Raw genomic sequence first — 24,502 nt, 5'->3', positions numbered from 1 at the left:
AAATTGTTGTTCATTCATTACGGACTGTGCTTGACTGAAATAGGCTCGTCTTATTTTGCCGAGTGCTTCGTATTTTTGCTTTCTGTTTAGAGGCTGTTGCATGCATAAGTACATTTGTTAAGTAAATAACCTACTCGAACGCATAGATATTTTCCTACATTTGTTTTGACTGCAAGTCTCGCCGGTTTTCCTCTGAACGCAACCTCTCCACTCAAATAATGGATTTGGTCTGGAGCCTGTGCTTCGTTGGGAGTCTCGGCGCTTGGTTTGCTTCTGCAGAAAGGCACAGCATATATTGGAATAACACAAACAGCAAGTAAGTTAAACTATTTGTGATCGCTTACGTGTTTTTTTTTTTGTTATTCTATTTCATTACTGTTCATTTGTAAAGATTTGCAATTCAGATTCGCAAGTGCAACAAAGTAATACCATGTATCAGAAGCTGTGATTGTGACTTGCATGATTTGCTGACTAGGATTGTCGGCAAACTAGTCAATGCTCAATAATGCTACAGTACCTCTTTATCTGTGCATATCAATGACTGCAATAGCCTATACCTTTCAATTACCACATGAATGTGATTGTTAGGGTATTTTAAATAGATTATGTTGTAGCCTACTACTTTAATTGGTTTACATTCTGAGTCTACTGAATATGCAGCTGGCCACTGTTGTCATGATAATGCAAGGCAGTTACAGTATCTTCTTGTTCACTAGCTTCACTACTGCCTGAGGGGAAACTTAATTAAAAAATAAACATTTTTTTAATCTAATTCCTTGTATAACCTGGTCAATTTCTGTGTCACAATCTGTCTGTCTACCCTTTCGGTGAATTGGTAGTTACACATAGTTAAACCATAAGTCTGATTTATTTATAGGCTACCATCTAAATTGCCCCACTTTCAAGGACATATGGTATGGATTGGGAGTTGCATTATTATTAGCACCACTGTTAGCAACTGAGTTTAAGCTTGTGTAATATCTATTTAATAATAATAAAATGTCCTATTTTTAAAAGACCCAACCACACTAACAGTAAATGTAATTCCACATTCCATTTGTATCAACAGATATCTTTTTTTTTTTTTAAATGGGTTTGCCTATCTTTACCCAAGGCTTTATAACAGTCACCCAGAGAGAGACGTGACCGTGGTAGTAAATATCGGTTGCAAACCCATCCCCACTGATGGTGTTGATATCTCCATCTTACATTTTCATTACGCGTGTCTGTCTGTCCACTAAATCACTGGATATATATGATGGGCTGACGGGACAGGACAGGGAGACATATGAGGGTTCATATTTCAGATGGAAATATAAGGAATAATGGTCAATGACAGAGACAGAGGATGTAACTTGAAGCCTGCCTAGTAGGTCATATTGCGGGAGTGCGATGGATAGCTTGGGAATTGGAGCCCAAATTGTTGGGGTTTGGAGCCCACTCTGAATAAGTGGAGATCAATTAGAGTTATGGTGGTTGGGTTGGGGTGAAAAGTTGGGAGGGTGAGACTGAAACACACACACTCACTCATACACTAACACACACTGGCACAAACTCACTCAATCACACACAAACAAGACAAACGGCCATTCAATCACAGCAGGGCATACACTCTCACTTGAATGCAAACACATTTTTTAAAACCTTTATTTACATTTACATTACATTTAAGTCATTTAGCAGACGCTCTTATCCAGAGCGACTTACAAATTGGTGCATTCACCTTATGACATCCAGTGGAACAGCCACTTTACAACAGTGCATCTAAATCTTTTAAGGGGGGGGGGGGTGAGAAGGATTACTTTATCCTATCCTAGGTATTCCTTAAAGAGGTGGGGTTTCAGGTGTCTCCGGAAGGTGGTGATTGACTCCGCTGTCCTGGCTTCATGAGGGAGTTTGTTCCACCATTGGGGGGCCAGAGAGATATATATATTTAACATGTCCTGTCTTGTAGACACACACACATACATACATATATATTCAAATTCACACAGTACTAAACTGTTCAGTTTATCTTGCTGTGATCCCTAGAGATTTCCCATAAAGCCATGCCACTGCAGACATTGTTCTCAGAAACACATCCATGTCATAATCTTAGAGAATGAAGTTACGAGTCCCAGATGTGAGCATGCTACGTCAATGCAGTGACAACAATGATCATCATTTCTGAAAATAAACGCATAATCCCCACGCTTGCTATTTTTACTGGATATCTGCACTAAATCGCTGCACTTAATCCCACACTCGCAGAAATAAAGGAGAGTTCGGGAGAGATGGGTTTTTTTCTCCATTTATTCTCCTTTTCTTGGTTTTCTCTAAATCTGTTTTTCCCCCTCAAACCCAATGCTTGATAAACCTACTGTTGTTGATTTGTTCATGGCTCTCTCTGTCCTTTTTGGGTCGACGCCCTCCCCCTCTCCCCCAGTTTGTGTGGCAGATCAATCAATGGTCTTGATTAGAAAGCTATAGCTAATCTACTTGACAACAGACGAATCATTTTGGTCAGTTAGGTGGTAACGATTTAACCTGTCTGCTTCCCTACGGAATAAACAGTGTGTGTGTGTGCGTGTCAGTTACAGATGCCCTATGTACTATGTTTGTGCCTTGGGGCATGTTGATGCTGCCTGTGAGTGAGCTGCCGCTGTGTTTCAGTCCAACAGAGATCTGTTTCTGGCTGGGTTGTTATGTGTGTGCGCCCGGGGCTCTGAAGTGCGACCAATTTTGTTGGATGCGACAAAATGATTTTGCTGTGGGACCAGGAGTTTTATTTTAGGAGCACCGTGTAACTATAAAAACAAAATCTCGCAGATATCAATTGTTGTAATGATAAGGCTTCCCTGTACAGTTGCTTCCGAGTGCCCTCGAGAAACAAGCGAGTGCATATTTGTTAGGGTCACGGTTGTACCATAACTACAACGAAAAAGCTTGCTTTCAGACCAACCAGGTCAAAAGATCTGACTCATTATCAGCGCCACATTTGTATCTTCCTATACCGGAACGTCGTGGGTAGTTCTAAAACAGATTGTGCGTCGTTAAACATTAGTTTACACTTTTTCAGCCATGTTACCTCATTGGCTGGCTAGCTAACAACCTGGTAACTTTACCACTATATCTAAATATTTGGGGCCACCGAAAGAAAGGAAAAGTGATAGCTTCTTCAGAAAATCAATGAGCATGGTGATGCATGAATGAGTCATCACAAACCAGACTTTTTTTTAACGAGACCGTGTACACTTTTAAATGTAATGCAGCTAAATAAGAAATGTGTGCTTTTACACAATGTAGGATACTAATGTTCCACAACTTTCATATCAACATTTGAGCTTTTATAATAAACTAATGTATTTACAGTGTTACATATTCGTTTCTAGGGTGCAACGTAGGCTCAATATAGGCTGTATTTCAATCAATGAATCATTTTTTGGGGGGTTCTCCTAACATTCTCTAATTTAGAGCCGTGTGCCTACATGTGTCAATCTGCAAGCTTGCATCATAGGTTAAGAAGGGCTTTATCATTCACACTGGTTCCCAGAAGTTGATCTATCAGTATGCTTTGCTCGGTGTGTGTCTGTGTGAAAGGTGTGTCCAATGGGGGAAGCAGTGTGTTAAAGCACCAGCTCCTAAATCACTGACTTGCTCGCTCACACACACATGAACCCAGACGTTCACCCTCACACACTACTGGGCAACGGGCACACTGCACTGCATTGCTGTGATTTGATGTTAACATTCATAACCCAAAAGTAAAGTAATACTGTAGCCTACTCATTCAGCTTGCTCTTTCTCTCTCTTTTACCCATTATTTTTTTCCTGACAGAGCATGAGTAAACCTCCCTCCTCCTCCCCGTACCTGTTTCTTCCTCTCTCCACCGCCCCCTCGCTCATTTTGGCTCTGTTCCTTGTTTCAAGCTGGTTATGGCAGAAAGTTCAACATGTTCAATGTTAACGCTTTCCTTACTCCTTACTTACTTAGATTTTTTTTCTATTTTTATTTGCCTCTTTTCCATCTTAATGGCTTTTTTTCTTATCACATAATTCCAACCATCCCTTTTTCTCGCTGCACATTTTATCTTTTTGGGGGTTTAATCTTCTTCGCTAATGTATAGCATTTTTTTTTTTACCTCAATAAGCTTTGTGATATTTTATATATAAATATAGTGTATTTCATCAAAATAAGTGACCTTTACAGTGCATTTGCCTCGAATTAGTGATTTTTATGGTAATTGATAAGTGATTTTTGCAAGTTTTATCCAGCCAATTTGGAGGTTTTTGTAGTGCTTCCTATACAAATTGGGGGTATTCTCTTCACGGAGTGCAACAGAAGAGAATAGTAACTGGTGTGACTGATTGGGGGTCAGAGTGCACACGGTGATGAAGTGCCATTGCCTCTATCAGTCTGTCAGTCATTCTGTCACTGAGGTGGCCTTTGAATGCTGTCTGCCGCTCAGGCCTCCCCTCTTCACACGGGTTTGGAACAGCCTCGGAGAGATTCATTCTTCCTCATGTCTCTGGTTCTCTCTCTGCTCCCTCTCCACCTTTATCTCATCTTTACATGCTGCCCCCAGTCCATTATTTCCTCACCTCCTAGTCTCCCTCTCTAAAGGGAGGAAGGAGAAAAGAATGGTAAGAGGTGTGGATTTAAAAAATAAATAAAGTTTTTGGCACCCTTAGCCATTCGTCACTAGGCACTTTGCCATCTTTTTCTCTTTCTCCCGGCTTTACCTTTCCCTCAAGCAAACCCCTACCCACCTCTCCTTCCAGCTGCCATGGGTTATTCAATGAACTCAAGCAATTTCGACCCCTCTTTCAGTTGTTGGCTCACTCTGTATGCTTTTCTCTTCTTGTTTTTTTCACGAGGCAGTGGAAGTGGTCGAACCAGTCTGAGAACTCTGCTCTGCCACTGAAAGGAGTAAAATTGAGAATAACAAAGGTGTGTGTAGAGAGGGTTGGATAGCCACGTCTTCTGGTATAAGTAGGTGGTGTGAGAAGGGATTTCTACATTGCTTAGACAATCTCAATTGTATCTCATCTCCTATTTTCTGCAAAAAGGGGCAGTTTTTCCTCTCCTCGCTAATCTCATATTATTCCCTTCTTTTTCATCCCCTTTCTAGTAATTTCTGTGAATGACTCTTCCACGCCCCACTCATTCTCTGTTTCTCTACCTCTCCCAAATCCCATAAACTGCTCCCTAATCTATGTCTAGTGAATTGGAATCAGAGAAAACACGCTGAGATTGAGGACTACCAGTAGTCTGGTGTGATAGCCTCAATTTGATTTTGATTTTTTTTATTAGGATCCCCATTATCTGTCGCAAAAGCAGCAGTTACTCTTCCTGGGGTCCACACAAAACATGAAACATGACATAATACAGAACATTAATAGACAAACCACTCAAGGGCAGAACGACATACTTTAAAAACTTGTATTTTTTTATTTTTACAAAAGGCACACGTAGCCTGCATATCAATACACACAAACTATAAACCGTTGAAGTCGGAAGTTGACGTACACTTAGGTTGCAGTCATTAAAACTCGTTTTTCAACCACTCCACAAATTTCTTGTTAACAATCTATAGTTTTGGCACGTCGGTTAGGACCTCTACTTTGTGCATGACACAAGTAATTCTTCCAGCAATTGTTAAGACAGATTATTTCACTTATAATTCACTATCACAATTCCAGTGGGTCAGAAGTTTACATACACTAAGTTGACTGTGCCTTTAAACTGCTTGGAAAATTCCAGAAAATTATGGTATGCCTTTAGAAGCTTCTGATAGGCTAATTGACATCATTTGAGTCAATTTGATGTGTGCCTGTGGATGTATTTCAAGGCCTGTCTTAAAACTCAGTGCCTCTTTGCTTGACGATTTGAGATTCTTGTTTCAAGTGCAGTCGCAAAAACCCTGAGCGCTATTATGAAACTGGCTCTCATGAGGACCGCCACAGGAAAGGAAACTCGGTTACCTCTGCCCCAGAGGATAAGTTCATTAGAGTTAACTGCACCTCAGATTGCAGCCCAAATAAATGCTTCATAGAGTTCAAGTAACAGACACATCTCAACATCAACTGTTCAGAGGAGACTGCGTGAATCAGGCCTTCATTATCGAATTGCTGCAAAGAAACCACCACTAAAGGAGACCAATAATAATAAGAGACTTGCTTGGGCCAATGGACATTAGACTGGTGGAAATCTGTCCTTTTGGTCTGATGAGTCAAAACTTGAGATTTTTGGTTCCAACTGCTTTGTCTTTGTGAGGAGCAGAGTAGGTGAACGGATGATCTCTGCATGTGTGGTTCCCTCCGTGAAGCACGGAGGAGGTGTGGGGGTGATTTGCTGGTGTCACTGTCAGTGATTTATTTAGAATTCAAGGCACACTTAACCAGCATGGGTACCACAGCATTCTGCAGCGATACACCATCCCATCTGGTTTGGGCTTAGTCCCACTATCATTTGTTTTTCAACAGGACAATGACCCACCACAGGGCTATTTGACCAAGAATGAGAGAGTGATGGAGTGCTGCATCAGATGACCTGGCCTCCACAATCACCCGACCTCAACCAAATTTAGACGGTTTGGGATGAGTTGGACCGCAGAGTGAAGGAAGATCAGCCAACAAGTGCTCAGCATATGTGGGAACACTTTCAAGACTGTTGTAAAGCATTCCAGCTGATGCTGGTTGAGAGAACGCCAAGAGTATGCAAAGCTGTCATCAAGGCAAAGGGTGGCTACTTTGAAGAGTCTAAAATATAATTTTATTTGTTTAACACTTTTTTGGTTACTACATGATTCCATATGTGTTATTTCATAGGGTTGATGTCTTCACTATTATTCTACAATATAAAGAACCCTTGAATGAGTCGGTGTGTCCAAACTTTTGACTGGTACTGTATACACACGAAACAATGGCTGTTTTGAAAATCATACCATTAGTATTTTGAAATACTACTGTATAAACAGTATCACCCAAGCGACGGTATTCTAGTTGACAATCATCGGTTAAGCAGACTAATTACCTTGACGACCATAATGAGAAAGCCAATTTCCTGTATGTCTGGGTGGGAGAAGGAAGGTTGCTAAGTTTTGAGTAAAGTAAGATAGTGATTCAGGCCAAAGGTTTTCAGAGGCAGTGTTACAAGAGCGTGTATGTGCGTGTTTCCCTACGAATGTGAGCTTCCTGGCCTAGTCTTTTCCCGGGAAACAGCATATCCTGCCGACACAATAAACAATACCGTTCTCACACACTGGCACACGCAATCACCAAACCCTGTACTTATTACTTAAGGGGGTTGATGAAATGATCCTGAGAACATTTTTATCAAAATTAACACAACGCGTTTCCTGCCAGTGAGAGTAATTGGATGAATAGTGATTGGTTGTTTGATTGTGTGTGTGTTACACTGTCTCTCATCAAGATTTTCCTTCTGATCATTTTCACCTCAATCAACCCCATGGGTGTTTTTTTGCCCCTGTCTCTGCCTCTTCCTTATCTACGCGCCAGACTTCCTCCACCTCCTCCTCAATGTTTTACAACCTCTCAACCCCAAATACTGTGTATGAAAGACTTTCCTGGTAAACAGGCATAGGAATATGATAAACATGGAATTGTGTGTCCAGACTTGTCCAACTACATAGTCTTTGACTTTGCACGTATCCATGCATTTGTAATGAATTGTGTATGGGGTCGATTATTGTCTCTGAAAATGAACCATTATTTGTGTTCTGTAAATAAGGGTCGTTTTGATGGGTTTGTCCTGTTGTTGAAATGACTGGACTCTGGTGGTAACTTGTTCCCACAGCGATTGCATGCATATTGCATGCATATTGTTGTTAATCTACTGCAGTGGTACTCATTGCGCGGCCCACAGGCCAAAGCCCTTTAATTTGCGGCTTGCAGTGATTTTTCATATTTTCCATTCATTGTACATAACAATGATGATACAATTTCAATTCAATGTGTCTAATGCATGCCCGAAACACTTGATTGTGTGTGTGTGTGTGTGTGTGTGTGTATATATATATATATATATACACATATACACAGACACACAGTTGAAGTCGGAAGTTTACATACACTTGTGTTGGAGTCATTAAACCTTGTTTTTCAACCACTTCACAAACTATAGTTTTGGCAAGTCTGTTGTGTCATGCACAAAGTAAATGTCCTAAGTCATTTTTCCAATAATTGTTTACAGACAGATTATTTCACTTATAATTCACTGTTCCAGTGGGTCAGAAGATTGCATACACTAAGTTGACTGTGTCTTTAAACAGCTTGGACAATTCCAGAAAATGTCATGGCTTTAGAAGCTTCTGATAGGCTAATTGACATCATTTGAGTCAATTGGAGGTACCTGTGGATGTATTATAAGGCCTACCTTCAAACTCAGTGCCTCTTTGCTTGACATCATGGGAAAATCATAAGACTTACAGAATGTGATGCAGCAAGTCGTGTGTGTGTGTGTGTGTGTGTGTGTGTGTGTGTGTGTGTGTGTGTGTGGTCATTTTTACGAGCGGCAGGTAGCCCAGTGGTTAGAGCGTTGGACTAGAAAGGTTGATAGATCGAATCCCCGAACAGACAAGGTAAAAATAATTTATTGCGATGGCACTGAATCACCGGAAATTCCGCGTGTTGCTGGAGGAATACCAGACAGAATATGGCGACTTGATATTTCACAATGGCTGTCTCGTGACAGAGTTTTGGAACGATTTCTCTCTCCTCCCTCAAATCTGTGAAGGAGGATATTAAAGCTGGCTTTTTAAAATGACATCACCTGCCACCTGAACACGGTGAATCTCCAGCTCCAAGGGAGTTTGAGTCAAGATTCAAGGATATCAGTTCATTGCAATGTGAATTAAGATCAGGTGTTACCCATTTCTGGAGCCTTGTGTCAGACACGGAGTATCCACTTCTGAAGCAATGTGTGCAAAGAGGTGACCATTGTATATCGGCACTTAATCGTGTGAAGCAACATTTTCAACAATGAACATTGTGAAACAAAAACGGAGACTGACCAATGGATTGCCTCACAAGGATAGCAACAACACTATACATTTAGAATGAATTCAGTCAAGGAGCAGAGGGGACATTTTCACTCATCCAACTACTGAGTTAACTAACCCTTAATATGGGTCTTCATACATGTGATGTAGCCTATTTGATGTGTGTATGTATATATTTGTGATGTGCTGTACATCAAATCAATTGCATGTGCTCTCTTGCTCTGAATTTGTTCAATTGATAATATACGAAGAAAAAGTACAACAAATGTAAAGATCTGTGCAGCCCTCTGAATGATTGTCTCAACCCAAAGTGGCCCTCTTACAAAAAATAGTGAGCAACACTGATCTACGGTATGGGTCTCACACATACACACAGCTCCAGTTACTGGTGCCCCCTGGAGGTCAAGATGTGTAATGATTACCTCTTTGCATTGAATAGATTGTCTCAGCCAAACCTCCTTGTACAGTTTCAAAGCCACGGGCGGGCAGGCAAACAATGGTGAATGCTCACAGACTATTATACTCTGAGGATTGGGGAAATAATGATGACAAACAAGGTTTATCTTTTGGAAATCAATTCTGCAAAAAATTGCACCTTGAGTAATGTAATTTCAGTGGTGACATTTTTGGTCAGGCTCTCACACGTACAAATGACTCTGGGACCGCGTTAGACCGTTAGAAAGAGCACACATTCATATCCCTGTGGTTGTCCAAAATAAGGCAATTATGTTGCTGGTGGATTCTGGGGTTACTTTGTGGGAGGGAAGGCGTTGAAGTCTTTGGCCAAGGGCGCTGTCAGAATGAACAATGGACAAAGGTAAAGTAACAGATATAGAAAGGAGAGAGATTGATGACAGAAGTCAACACAACCCAAGTATGAACCTGCCTCTGAATAGTATGTTAAGTGGGAGGGGCTAATAGTTGGCCCATTCTTGTTTCTATTAACTGTGTTAGCCAATACAAACAGTGGGTCACAAACTCACATATTTGGCATTCCAACAAGGCCGGGTCTGATTGGTTCGGCAAGTGCTAGGGGAGAGGTCGGAATTAAATGGGGATCTATTGGGCTTATTGAGTGATGCAAGATCGACTGGGAGAGGGTGGGCTTATTGAGTGATGCAAGATGGACTAGGAGAGGGTGGGGAGACCTGACAGAGATGGATAGATGAAACGAAAGATAAATTTAGCTGTGTAAGAAAAATGTGAACCAGCCCCACAAGCACAGCCAGACTTATATTTCAGAGTGGCTCTTCTCTCACGCTCCTCAATTAAAAAATTAAAAATAAATAAAAAATCTCTTAACTGTTTCTTTTTCCAAGGGATAAATTCAGAAAGAAATGCCAGCCCTGTAACCCAGGTCTTTCATCTCTCTTCTTTAACACCCCTCACTTTCCCATTTTCCCTCCATGGTCCTATGGACACACACACACACACACACACACACACACACACAGTGTTCAGTCCTTTTTGAAGTCCCAAAGTCCAGAGTAATACCCCCTCTCTGTTTGGGAACAATGGACCCAGGGCCCCACCCTGCCCCACTCTCCCCCACTACCGTCCTCCCTCTCTGGGCCTCAGTGTCGGCTCTAAGCCCTTGTATTAGGCAGAGTCTGGTGCCGCTGAATGGACCCAAACTCAGCCGCTGCTCCACCTGATAATCCGTGCTCGGACGAGCCGATTAGACGCCCCCGCGGCATTCCGATCCACTCAGCCGTAACTCCGACCAGTCACCTCTTAGGCTGTATTAGTGTGGCATTATGACCCGATGTGGAAAAAAAGATTCTGAGGTTAGTGTAATTGCTCTAGATTTGAGTGAAGGGTGATGGCTCTAGACTATGGCACTGATGGTAATTGCTGTGGAGTTTTACAGTGGTCAGGTGTTGCGAGCTTGTCAGCTGGTGTAACCTCCATGTGCTTTTAAATAGACAACTGAACCTCAAAGCAGGTGATTCTCCACACAACATCCATCTCAGGGCTTTTAAATGCACGGGAGCAGCACATTACTTGCTGACCGTGTGTGTGCTTGTATGTGTGTGTCCAAGGACCCTCTGGTGCCGACTTTGCGATTGTCCGACCTTTGATCCCGAGTGAGCCCTCCCTCCCCTCAGATGTCCAACATTCCACAGGGCGATAGAGTGCAGAGATGAGAGAAGGAGATGGAGGGAGGGGGTAGAGGTAAAGAAAAAAGCAAAACGCTGGCCAGAGATTAAAGTAGATAGATCAGGCTCCTGCCCCTGAAGAGGCTCTAATAAATCAAGAATTCACTCGAGACGAGTAGAGGTTGAAACAGTCTGGAGTCTATTTTGCACATGACACAATACACACAAACAGACATAAAACCACTTGACGTTAGCTGGCTGTCTATTGTCGTCATTCATTATCCCCCTTATCATCTCACACACACACACACACACACAGATTCCTCAGTAAACCTAACACACACACACACACACACACACACACACACACACACACACACACACAATCGTAGTTGCATATCTGTCATCGTTCCACAAATCCTCCATAAGCAGAGAATGCAGTCACCCCTCCCGTCTGTAAATGTTGCTGTCATTAAAACTGAGCATCTGAGGAACAAAGGGCATAAATGAGCTCTAACCATAGTGAGAAGCAATTCAGGTGCCATTTTCAATATTGAGTCTGAAATCAAGAGAGAGAAGCTGTTTACAGTCTGCCAGAGTGATGGTGACAACGTTTGACATTGAAAAGTTTTTAACAATCAGGCATTCTTTGAAGTGCCTTTAATCAGTCGTGCTGCAAAAGCCCCCGGGATAAATAAACTATTTACAATTAATAAAGGGGCCCCTCTTGGGTGTGTATTCAGCCCCCTGTTCATTTGGGTTAGTAAGATATTCCATCAGAGGAGGGTGCGAATAGTACCACTGTATGAAACGGTAGCATTGATGAAGCAACTGCAATACCCACACACACACAAAGTTTACCACAGAGGAAAAGCCATTTGCAGCTAGAGGCCCCTGACCCTCTCATTCACATGGCTCCCTCACTCCTGAGGGTGACTTTATTACCCTTTTTTGTGTGTTTTTAATTGCACTGCCCTTCGACCCCCTTTTTGATGAATACTTTGGAACCATACCACAAACAACTTTTAAATCAGGGGGAGAGCGAGCGTGCGGTTACTGTTTGAGGAGGATACTAGGTCAAACGCAGCATACGAACATGTTTGCTCAATAGTATTATCGATTTCGCTGGAATTGTGAGTGGCAGGCAAAATGACTTGTAAACAGTGTGTGGCAGCTAGGCAAACTGTAGATAAGCACTCAGCTGTCCTAGCACACAGTCAGTGGAATAATAATTACTGGCCCCATGTTTGCTTAATATGCCACTATTATGCAGCTAGATGGATGTTGACTCGCTTAATTAGTATACAGAGAGAAACAGTTGCTCTTTTTACCGGCCCCAACACCACTCTTGCCACGGTGCTGTTAATCTGGTCATCTGCATTGAGGGAAAGCAATGAAGCGGGGAGGCAGAGGGGGTTGTGCTGGAGGGGTGGGGGAAGGGTAGTGGGCACTAGGAGTTTGGAGCCACAGCGTCTGTCCTTTAACCAGGGGGTCCACCGGTAACAAACAACACCAGCTAATGAGCGACAAGGGCCTCTCTCCGCTTGTGCACTTTGATCGTTACTCACACATATGGACCCCCCGGAACACATCCCAAATGTCACTTGTGTTCATTGCTTTCATGGGGTGAAGCTGGAATTCTCAACAACAAAAAAACAGATACCCAAGAGCCAAAATGGCTCCAATGTGGAGTTTTCATTGGCAGATGTGCAAATACCCAACCCAGGACTATGGAGCAACCCATCTCTCACAGAGCTGTGTGGTGCAAAGGCGTCAGCATGCTTCAGTTCGACTTTGACGAGCCAAACTGAATGAGTATGATCCCATGCTCCCTGAAAAGATATTCACTTGAAAAAATGAAGAGTAAAGCGGCAATATTACCCCAGGACATTAGAGGCGGATGAGCTGGTTAATGGGCCATCTACAGCCAAACAAGGAAGAAACGACACACCTAAACAAGGAATACACACGCAGGAGAATAAAATTGTGTATACAGAGAGACACTTGACTGGCGAGAAATGCATTTTTCGAATTGCCCGGGATCTACTAGATTTGATGTGCCTAGTAACACACATAATAGGCGAGATACGGAGACAGAGAAGATGCCCACTACAGGTTCACAATGGTGGATGTAGGGGCATATGGCCGAAAGAGCTAGGGTGAAGTGTTTCAGGAGTTATTTTGGGTCCAAACTGCTGCAGAAGACCCTCGATTTACCACCGCCAGCTGTTCTGCCAGGTACCACAACGTCCTCATGTTTTCATGGGAGATGCGCCTTTCCCCCTACATGAGAACCTCATGCACCCTTATCCAGGTATGTTGATAATAGAATGTTGGAGTCAATTTCACTTTTTCTGCTTCTAATGTCCCTTGATACTGCATACATGTATGCACCTCTATATGAAAGTGCCATTTTATCAAGGCTTTTGGAATATGGTTCCTGGAAAATTTGTTTTTGTTTACCAAATACAAATATCTGACACTTATCTTGTTAGACTCCCGTGAGAGGTATCTCAATAAACCTGGGTGTACCTGGAACTAGCACCACTCTTGTTGTCGGAGAGTCAGAAATTGCATTCGGCATCATGGCTACAAGGAGGATTCTTGATGGATGCGCACACACTGTTCTTTGTGTGCACTGTGAACCAGTAGAGTTCTAATCTTTTTAATAAAAGTAAACCTGATTCAGGGATGTCTGTGTGCAGTTATTTACACTGAAAAATATGAAACGCAACATGTAAAGTGTTGGTTACATGAGCTGAAATAAAAGATCCCAGAAATATTCCATAAGCACAAAAAGCTTATTTCTCTCAAATTTTGTGCACATATTTGTTTACATCCCTGTTAGTGAGCGTTTCTCTGTTGCCAAGATAATCCATCCCTTGACGGGTGTGGCATATCAAGGGGCTGATTAAACAGCATGACTATTACAGAGGTGCACCTTGTGCTGGGGGACAATAAAAGGCCACTATAAAATATGCAGTTTTGTCACACAACACCACAGATGTCTAACGTTTTGAGGGATCATGCAATTGGCATGCTGACTCCAGGATTGTCCCAGAGCTGCCAGAGTATTGAATGTTAATTTCTCTACCATAAGTCGCCTTCAATGTCGTTTTAGAAACGACCGCAGACCACATGGTGTCGTGTGGGCGAACGGTTTGCTGATGTCAACGTTGTGAACAGCGTGCCCCATGGTGGGGTTATGGTATGGGCAGGCATAAGCTACGGACAACAAACACAATTGCAATTTGAATGCACGCAGATACCGTGATGAGACATTGTCGTTCCATTCATTCGCCGCCATCACCTCATGTTTCAGCATGATAATGCATGTCCCCATGTTGCAAGGATCTGTACACAATTCCAGGAAGCTGGATATATCCCATTTCTCCCATGGCCTGCATACTCACCAGACGTGTCACCCATGTTTGGGATGCTCTGGGTCGAAGTGAAAGACAGCATGTTACAGTTCCCGCCAATATCCAGCAACTTCGCACAGCCGTTGAAGAGCAGTGGGACAACATTCCACAAGGCAAATGTTAGTCACACCAGATACTGACTGGTTTTCTGATCCACACCCCTACCTTTTTTAAAGGTACAGTATCTGTAGCCAACCGACGAATATCTGTATTTCCAGTCGTAAAATCCATAGAATAGGGCCTAATAAATTAATTTCAATTGACTGATTTCCTTATATGAACTGTAACTCTCTTGTATTGACATGAAGAAATACAAACAGAGCTTTTTCAGCAAACAAATAAACCTTTTATTCTTGCTTCTGAAATTAAGCCACAATACAAAATTGTCTGCTGAGAACAGACGTGTAAAACAAAAAAAAGTGTTGATAGAATAAAATGAACGTGTCTAGTGTCTGACTCCTGAACAACAACAGAACAAGTTGTTAATTTCATTGCGGTCCCAGTCATTTGGTCCATGTCATTTTCTTGAAGTCATGCACAAACTCATGCAGCTGGTGGTCAAATTCCTCCCGGAGTTTTGGCGAGAGTTTGTCCATGAAATCAGCTATAGGTGCCAGGACCCTGTGGAGCGGATGGGATGAGGGGGGGAAATAAGGAGTGTCTGGAGAGCAGAGGAGGAAAAGAGACCACAGAACAGAGGAAAGGAGATCAAAGTCAAGTCTGAAATTATTTTTTCTTTTTTTTGTTATTTCTGGGACAAGCTGGTGGCTCTATCTATGCATGACGTTTTCCAGATCTTGAGATATATGTTTTCAATTATTTGCAATGACTTTGTGTCAAGGACTGAGTCTGCAGCTCTTTTTCCTCCCTTTACCAAACTGACTTTGGTAACGCCAATGTGGGTAGCTTATGTTTTTCTTTCTCTGACAAAATTGTTTGATCAAAAGCTATGATGTGATCTTTAGTTTAGTTGGTTGTCTTTCTTACCATGCACGAGTATGCCGCTAGGCTAGCTAGCCAACAGCCAGCCAAGAAGCTTGCGCTAGCTATTGCCAAACATGACTACTCTTCGTTGACTACAATAGAAAATATAACAACATACCCCATCCTTTGGTGAAGACAGCATGTTCCTTTCTTGCTTCCCATGCTTTGTGTGCTGAACAAGCCAGCAGCAACATTTCTGGAGTAGCCTTTCTACCGGGATCTCCACTGCGGCCCATGTTTTTCTTTTTCTTTGCTTTGACAAACTTGTTGCAAACCCTACCCCACTTTTTCGAATGAATTGGCATTTACATGCTGGTCTTTATGTAATGCATAGGTAGAATCGTACTGGGGAAGGTACTTTTTACTTACGCGGTCAAATGATGCTCGAAGTTGTTGTTCGCCGTGTTGAATCCACACGAGTTTCGGGCTGACTCGACAAGCAAACACTTGCGCCAACCCGACAGTTGACCAATCACGGATGAAGGGGTGTCCATTTCAGCTTCCGAACTTCAGCTTGCCCTTGAGAAAAAATAGTTGTGTGCCCAAACAGCCGACAAAACCCTAACCGAACTCCAAAACGAACAAAAACGGCACAAAATGTCAGCATAATATATACACAAACTGTACCAAACTGTTTCGGTTGGGAAGCATGCGGCCGCCTTAATAGGGGGTGGATATAACACACCACACACTAGCTGGCTTTGTGAGAGTCCCCCAAATGCAGAGTTGCACATGTATTCATTGCAAAAGCAATAAAACTCTATCTAAGACACACATTTGGGGTGCGTGTTGTGAAAACATTTAAGCTGGGCGAGTTTACTCCATTTCTCCGTTATTCTGGGCACCCTGGTGATGCAGACCGATTCAGGCAGGAGGAGTTGGTAATGGATAAGCACAGCTTAAGTAACTGAACACTGGGTGAGGGGGTGGTGGTTGTTTTGCTAGAGGCTAGAGCCAGCTACTGCTCTCTCCAGTTTGGTGTGTGTGGTGATGGATGGGGATGAACACATATCTCTGTGAGAAAGAATGACGGGGAAGAAAGAAAGGTAGAGAAGGAGAGCAAAAAGAGAAAGAGGAGGAGGGTGAGAGTGTAGGTGGTTATTATTTATTTTTTACTGGTTGGAACTAGGGGCCTCTTTATACTACGCTACTTTGACGACACAAATCCGGTCCAGGAGAGGTGCTTGTGTGGTTTAGAGAGACAGATATACAGTTGAAGTCGGAAGTTTACATACACTTAGGTTGGAGTCATTAAAACTTGTTTTTCAACCACTCCACAAATTTCTTGTTAACAAACTATAGTTTCGGTTAGTACATTTACTTTGTGCATGACCCAAGTAATTTTTCCAGCGATTTGTTTAGAGACTGATTATTTCACGTATAATTCACTGTATAATTCACTGTATCACAATTCCAGCGGGTCAGAAGTTTACATACACTAAGTTGACTGCCTTTTAAACAGCTTGGAAAATTCCAGAAAATTATGTCAATTTCCAAACTCTTGAAGGTACCACGTTCATCTGTAAAAACAATAATTCGCAAGTATAAATACCATGGGACCACGCAGCCTTCGTACCGTTCAGGAAGGAGACATGTTCTGTGTCCTAGAGATGAACGTACTTTGGTGCGAAATGTGCAAATCAATCCCAGAACAACAGCAAAGGACCTTGTGAAGATACTGGAGGAAACGGGTACAAAAGTATCTATATCCACAGTAAAACGAGTCCTATATCGACAACCTGAAAGACCGCTCAGCAAGGAAGAAGCCATTGCACTGCCATAGAAAAGCCAGACTATGGTTTGCAACTGCAAATGGGGACGAAGATCGTACTCGTTGGAGAAATGTCCTCTGGTCTGATGAAACAAAAATAGAACTGTTTGGCCATAATGACCATCGTTATGTTTGGAGGAAAAAGGGCGAGGCTTGCAAGCTGAAGAACACCATCCCAACCATGAAGCACGGGGGTTGCAGCATCATGTTGTGGGGGTGCTTTGCTGCAGGAGGGACTGGTGCACTTCACAAAATAGAGGGCATCACGAGGAAGAAAAATTGTGGATATATTAAAGCAACATCTCAAGACATCAGTTGAAGCTTGGTTGCAAATGGGTCTTCCAAATGGACAATGACCCCAAGCATACTTCCAAAGTTGTGGCAAAATGGCTTAAGGACAACAAAGTCAAGGTATTGGAGTGGCCATCACAAAGCCCTGATCTCAATCTTATAGAAAATTTGTGGGCAGAACTGAAAAAGTGTGTGCGAACAAGGAGGCCTAGAAACTTGACTCAGTTACACCAGCTCTGTCAGGAGGAATGGGCCAAAATTCACCCAACTTATTGTGGGAAGCTTGTGGATGGCTACCTGTAACATTTGACCCAATTTGAAAAAATGGAAAGGCAATGCTACCAAATACTAATTGAGTGCATGTAAACTTTTTACCCACTGGGAATGTGATGAAAGAAATAAATCATTATCTCTACTATTATTCTGAAATGTCACATTATTAAATTAAACTGGTGATCCTAAGGGAATTTTACAAGGATTAAATGTCAGGAATTGTGAAACACCTTAGCCAAATACATTTAAACTCGGTTTATGTAAACTTCCGACTTCAACTGGAGATTGAAATCTCTCTTTAAGAGAAAGTAGTTTGGAAGACATCTACACCACATACCCCCATCTAAGTGGAACAGTGTAAGACAACCTCTCTCACACCACACGTCCCCTAAATAATTACCTTAATACCAGTAGACAACATTTTTGCTCTGTTAGCCACAGAAAATGTATGGCTTTAAAAAATATCCACACATTTGTGTATCATTGCATTAATCAAGCTCCTGTATAGTTTGAATTGCTATCCTTATTTTGTTTGTCTACATACTATGGCATTTACGGTATGCTAAAAGCTGCACTCACACATGAAGCAGGAATCACATCCCAAGGCTAGTGTAAACCGAGAAGTTGCAAATCTTATGTCGAAGAGACATACTGTTGATCTCACTAGACATATTTGACAAATGTAAATCCGCCCAAGGACTGCTGGTGTAAAAAGCTTAGAGAACTGGAGGGAGGAGAGGCAGGCAGATAGTCTGACTGTATCTGCTCCCTGTGTGTGTAGCTATGAGAGGGGGTGTGTGGCTGGAGACAGAAACAGACAGGGACCAGACGTGTGTGTGTGTGTGTGTGTGTGTGTGTGTGTCTGTTTGTCCTTAATGAAAGGGGTAAATGCTCAGGAGAGACCTGGCCTCCTCATTCATGCCTCTCATTCTTTCGGGCGGCGGTGGTGCGTGTTTTGTGATTAGGCACCCCTTGTCTGTGCATGCCTGGTGTCTAGCTCTGTCTGCAGTTTAGTATCGATACTCATCTCCTGGCCCGGTGTCCTGAATGACTGCTAATGTTTCTCTGTAAACATCGCTGGGTGCCAGGGGGAGCCGGGATCAATGTGCACTCAGGACTAGCTCCCAGCACAGACGGCACTGCTGTCCACAATCATCCATATTTCTATACATCCACCCAACTCACTTTCCCACTTATTGTGTTTTCTCCATGCCTGCTGCTCATGCCTCTCCATCTCCTCCATGATTTCCCCTGTTGAATACGTGGCACACGCCACCGGCCGATACATACTTTGATGACACTTGTGACTCGACTAACCCCCTCCTTCCCCCTTTGATCTTCGTCCTCAGGTTCCTAAGGGACAGCTATGCGGTGGAGGTGCGTCTGAATGACTACCTGGACATCGTGTGCCCCCACTACCCGCTGGGCGAGGTGGCATCGCAGGATGCTGAGCGCTACGTGCTCTACATGGTGGAGCGGGAGGACTACGACGCTTGCAAGCCTCAGTCCTACGACCAGATGCGTTGGGAGTGCGGCCACCCCTTTGCCCCCCACGCTGCTGAAAAGTTCTCTGAGAAGTTCCAGCGTTTCACCCCCTTCACCCTGGGCAAGGAGTTCCGTCAGGGAGAGAGCTACTACTATATCTGTAAGTGTCTAGCGGTTTAAAAAAAAATGTTTTATCCATGTAAGTCAAATATTTCTAGAGAATTTGTAAGGGAACCCGAATGTCAACGTTTGTTTCACGTTTTCAGACACGACTCAAAAGTAGTCGTGTCAAAATGAGTGGGGTGACATGTTCCCTTTAAGTTAGGGGAAAAGCACTGCCGATGACATAGATGTGTATGACCCTTGGTAAAGCACCCAGGCAAACAAGTCGCCACCTTGAGGGCTTATGTTAACATTCAGTGAATGTTGGCATGCTACGTTGTGTTGTTGGCATGCTATGTTGTGCATCAGCGCTCACATGGTAGCTAGCAGATAGCTGGTGGCCCAATCACCCAGAGAGGCGATGCTGTGACCCTGAGTGTGTTGTAATTAGATGAGCGATAGGACGGGACACCCTCCCCCTGTTCACAGATGGCTGCAGGTCGTGTGTGTGTGTGTGCGTGCGTCTGTCTGTCTGTGGAGGTAGATTAAGGTGACACAGGAGGATAAGTGCATTTGCTTTTCTGTAATTAACGCTAGTCTTTGTCCCTTCCCCTCTCCAGCCAAACCTCTGCACCACCACGGACAGGAGTGCCTCAGGCTCAGGGTAGACGTCGTAGCTACTGATGGTAAGTTTCACTGCCCTAGTGGTTGGGTGGTCAAAAGTAGTGCACTATATAGGAAATAGGGTGCCATTTGGAATGTAACCGTTGTCTGACAATGATGATGATTTTAGCTCCAGGCTGCAGTATGGCAGAGGAATTGATTGTTATTTTTCTCATCCAGGTTCTCAAGAGGCCAGGGTTGCAACTGGAGGAGCTGCAGCTGTACCTGGAGCTGAGGGTGGAGCACACAACCCCTCCAACAGGCTGCCTGCAGGTATGTTAATGAACAAACCATTGGGCCAGTTGTATTCTCTATGGGCCAGTTGTACTTGATCCTAGGACTGAACGTTTAGGGCCGGTTTGAAAGACGTGATGGGGGGACTATTTAATACATGTTTGAATAAGGCTGTAACGTAACAAAATGTGGAAAAAGTCGAGGGGTCTGAATACTTTCCAAATGCATTGTATATTCCAATGGAGATTCTTCATTGATGCTTTTTTAATCCAGGACTAGGATTAATCTGTGTCCGGGAAACCGGCCCTTGAAGTTAAGATTAAGGATGAGTTAACATGGACTAATATATATATATATATATATATTCTATATTTTCACCATACAGATGACCCAGTGGTAATCCTGCCAGAGGTCCAGAAAAGTGTGCGGACAAATTCGTCGGTGTCAAAGGCATCCTTCTCCACCCTGTCATTGTTTGTCCCAGTGTTATTGCTGCTGTTACAGTGAGACTACAAATCTCATAGACTTGGAGGACATACAATGAAGTTGGGTCTGCGGGGAACCACAGGCACAAAAGACAGTTCTCAAAGCCCAAGTGCTGGTCACTGGGAGAGGGACAAATTTGAGTCTCGTAAGTACGGATGGACACATGCACTAAGTGTGCCGAGTGAGAATTTGGTTTGAATTTTGTGGGAAGGCATTGAGCTTTCTCAAGATGTCAGTATTTCCTGGAGAGATTTTGTTCTCTAAGGTTGTTGTTTTGCTCTTCTCCTCCCCCAAAAAAACATAATTCATTTTGGAAAAGTGCGGAAGAAGATTTTGAAGAGGAACATAAATGGACGAAGAACAATCACTGACGACAAAAGCTAAATGACTTTCTTATATGGACAACTATTTGGATTTGATATGAATTTGTGTTAGAAAAAAAACTGCATTTAGTGTTACATCTTCTCTTAAGCTTTTGAGCCAAAGAATACAGTGATCATCTCTTCAGTATTTAACTATTCTATTCCAACCTTGACTATTGTGTTCTGTTTGTGTTATTGTACTGTAATTGAGTGGCGCTAAATGTCCTAGTGATTCTTTCTCAATGTAGCATCGACAAAAGCAGGGGATGTGTTGGCGAACTATCAATGTTCCTGTGCAGACTCGACCATGTGCTTTCACAGCACTAACCATACAGCACAACAACAACAGACAGACTGACTGACTGATGCACAGACTGACTGACATCACAATACAGACCCATGACATAGTAGACACTGCATGGAAAGGAAAGGTATTGTGTACATTCTGTGAAAAAATCATTTGTAAAAGTTTGCAGCTGAAAGATTGACTGTATACAATACTGTATGTTTAACAAATGCTATGCTTACTGTTGGTAGTGAGCTCTCTCTCTGAGGGGGGGAGAGTGTTAGAATTTGTGTTTCGGTGAGAGAGAAAGTGTGCGAGGGAGAGCTAGAGGTCAAACAAAATGTTCAAATTGCCAAAAGCAAACACGGATACAGTACATTGTGTGAAGCAGTGTAAGGCAGGCCTTTTCTGTATGTCAGATCATGCACCCGTACTGTTTAAACTGACAAACAAAATAAACCAGACTGAACTATGCTCATCACAATACTTGCCAGAGCAGTGTTTCACTATGCAACACTGTTCTCTACCTCTACTTACACTAAAAAGTCAACCAAGTAAAAATCAAAGTCAAAGTCAAAAACAGTTTAAATTTGGTTGGTAATACACTATAGTATGTGGATTTGGCTATTTCAGCCACACCAGTTGCTGAGAGGTTAATAAAATCGAGCACAGAGTCATGCTCTATAGACAAACATTGGCAGTAGAATGGCCTTACTGAAGAGCTCAGTGACTTTTAACGTGGCACCATCATAGAATGCCACCTTCCCAACAAGTCTGTTTGTCAAATTTCTGCCCTGCTAGAGCTGCCCCAGTCATAAATGCTATTATTGTGAAGTGGAAACATCTAGCAGCAACAGCTCAGCTGAGCAGAACCGCTGTATCGTGCAAATATCATCTGTCCTCTGTTGCAACACTCACTACCGAGTTCCAAACTGCCCCTAGAAGCAACGTCGGCACAATAACTGTTCGTCGGGAGCTTCATGAAATGGGTTTCCATGGCTGAGCAGCCGCACACAAGCCTAAGACTACCATGTACAATGCCAAATGTTGGCTAGAGTGGTGTAAAGCTCTCCACAATTGGAGCAGTGGAAATGCTTTCTCTCTAATGAATCGCGCATCACCATCTGGGTTTGGCGGATGAATCTGGGTTTGGCGGATGCCAGGAGAATGCTACCTGCCCCAATGCATAGTGCCCTGACCTCAACCCCATCAAACACCGAACCAGGCTTAATCGCCCAACATCAGTGCCCGACCTCACTAATGCTCTTGTGGCTGAAAGGAAGCAAATCCAGGGCCGCAATGTTCACACGTCTAGTGGAAAGCCTTCCAAGAATAGTAGAGGTTGTTATAGCAGCAAAGGGGGGGACCAACTCCATATTAATGCCCATGATTTTGGAATGAGATATTTGACGAGCAGGTATCCACATACTTTTGGTCATGTAGTGTAATTTACAATTTGGTTGTATTATAATGTAATTTGCCAGTCAGGGTTATACTGCTATGGTAAGATTATAGGCCTACACACCCAGTCAGGCACACAGAACTCACTGAAACCACAAGACACCGTATCACAGCTGCCAAGCCCAACTTCACAGGGTGGTTTGAACAACAGACAACATTATATGACTAACATTGAGTCAATCCTTTTTGTTACCTTATTTTGTATATGTGTAAGTAAAGTGTATTATATGTATATATAAATATATATAGAAGATTATATAAAGAACCCATTTGATAATTATGATAAATGTGAAATAAAAATATATTTTTGTGAAAACAAGAACAATTAGTGGTTTCCCTTCCTCTGACCTTATAATTTCCATTTTCTTTTTTATCCCCTCCTAACAGATTTCTGTTATATTACAGTGGAAAGAACATCACAGAGATTTTTGTTTTATTTTATCTTTATTTAACTAAGTCAGTTAAGAACAAATTCTTATTTTCAATGACTGCCTAGGACCAGTGGGTTAACTGCCTGTTCAGGGGCAGAACAACAGATTTGTACCTTGTCAGCTCCGAGGTTTGAACTTGCAACCTTCCGGTTACTAGACCAACGCTCCAACCACTAGGCTATCACTAGGCTACCCTGCCGCCCCAGATAAGTTGATAGCTATAATAATGATCACTCCGATTTAATATGGAGTTAAATACAGATGTTCACGCCACTTTTTCCAAGGCCAATTTCTCCCCCCTGCCCTTCTCATTTCTCCTTCATATCCCCATCTTAGTCATCTTCTCCTGCTCTGTTTGTATTTCCATCCATTGTTCTCTTCCTTTCTCTCTTCCCAGAGGAGCTTTATGGCTGTGACAGTAAAAACAGCTGTGGCACCAAAGTGTGGTGCTACAGCACTCCCCTGTGTTTTCAAAGTGGTTGTCATAAATTAGGTCCAGCAGACGGTTGACCCTTCAGAGAGAGAGAGAACATAATGGGAGCCTGTTGAGGAGAACTGCTCCTAAACGTGAAGAGTGTTGAGTAACAGGTGTAAAATCGTTATCACCCGTACTGAACGTAAGGGCAGTCTAGACACAGCAAAGGCAAGAAAAGCCAGGCTGAGAACAATGTCTTCAACTGTAAAGAAAAAAAAAGAAAAAAGGGCAAGACATGGTCGGTAGTGCACATTTTTGTAAATAATAAAACAAAGCATTTTCGGCTGTAAACATCAATCGTCAGTGCAGTTAGACATGTAGCCATATACAATGGATTAGGAAAGTATTCAGAACACCTTCCCCTTTTCCACATTTTGTTAAATTACATCCTTATTCTAAAATAGATTGAATTAAATGTTTTCCTCATCAATCTACATACAATACCCCATAATAAAGCAAAAACTGTTTTTTAGAAATACCTTATTTACATAAGTATTCAGACACTCGAAATTGAGCTCCGGTGAATCCTGCTTCCATTGATCATCCTTGATGTTTCTGCACATTGATTGGACATGATTTGGAAAGGAACACACCTGTCTATATAAGGTCCCACAGTTGACAGTTCGTCAGTGCAAAAACCAAGCCATGAGGTTGAAGAAATTGTCTGTAGAGCTC

The 24,502-nt window shown here is 42.6% G+C and overlaps 1 protein-coding gene across 1 annotated transcript; it reads left to right on the top strand.

The window, feature by feature from the left end:
- Window positions 1-23,246, top strand: LOC118379060 (ephrin-A1-like). The gene is made up of 5 exons (XM_035766063.2): window positions 1-316; window positions 19,192-19,487; window positions 20,050-20,115; window positions 20,273-20,365; window positions 20,712-23,246. Exons 1-5 carry the CDS (start codon window positions 219-221, stop codon window positions 20,831-20,833), a joined length of 675 nt encoding a protein of 224 aa, XP_035621956.1. The 5' UTR covers window positions 1-218; the 3' UTR covers window positions 20,834-23,246.
- The last annotated feature ends 1,256 nt before the right edge of the window (window positions 23,247-24,502 follow it).

The sequence above is a fragment of the Oncorhynchus keta genome, chromosome 19, assembly GCF_023373465.1.
Source record: "Oncorhynchus keta strain PuntledgeMale-10-30-2019 chromosome 19, Oket_V2, whole genome shotgun sequence".
NCBI classification, from domain to species: Eukaryota; Metazoa; Chordata; class Actinopteri; order Salmoniformes; family Salmonidae; genus Oncorhynchus; species Oncorhynchus keta.
Note: the sequence above shows the minus strand (reverse complement) of the source record. Positions and strands in the feature narration are given on the sequence as shown.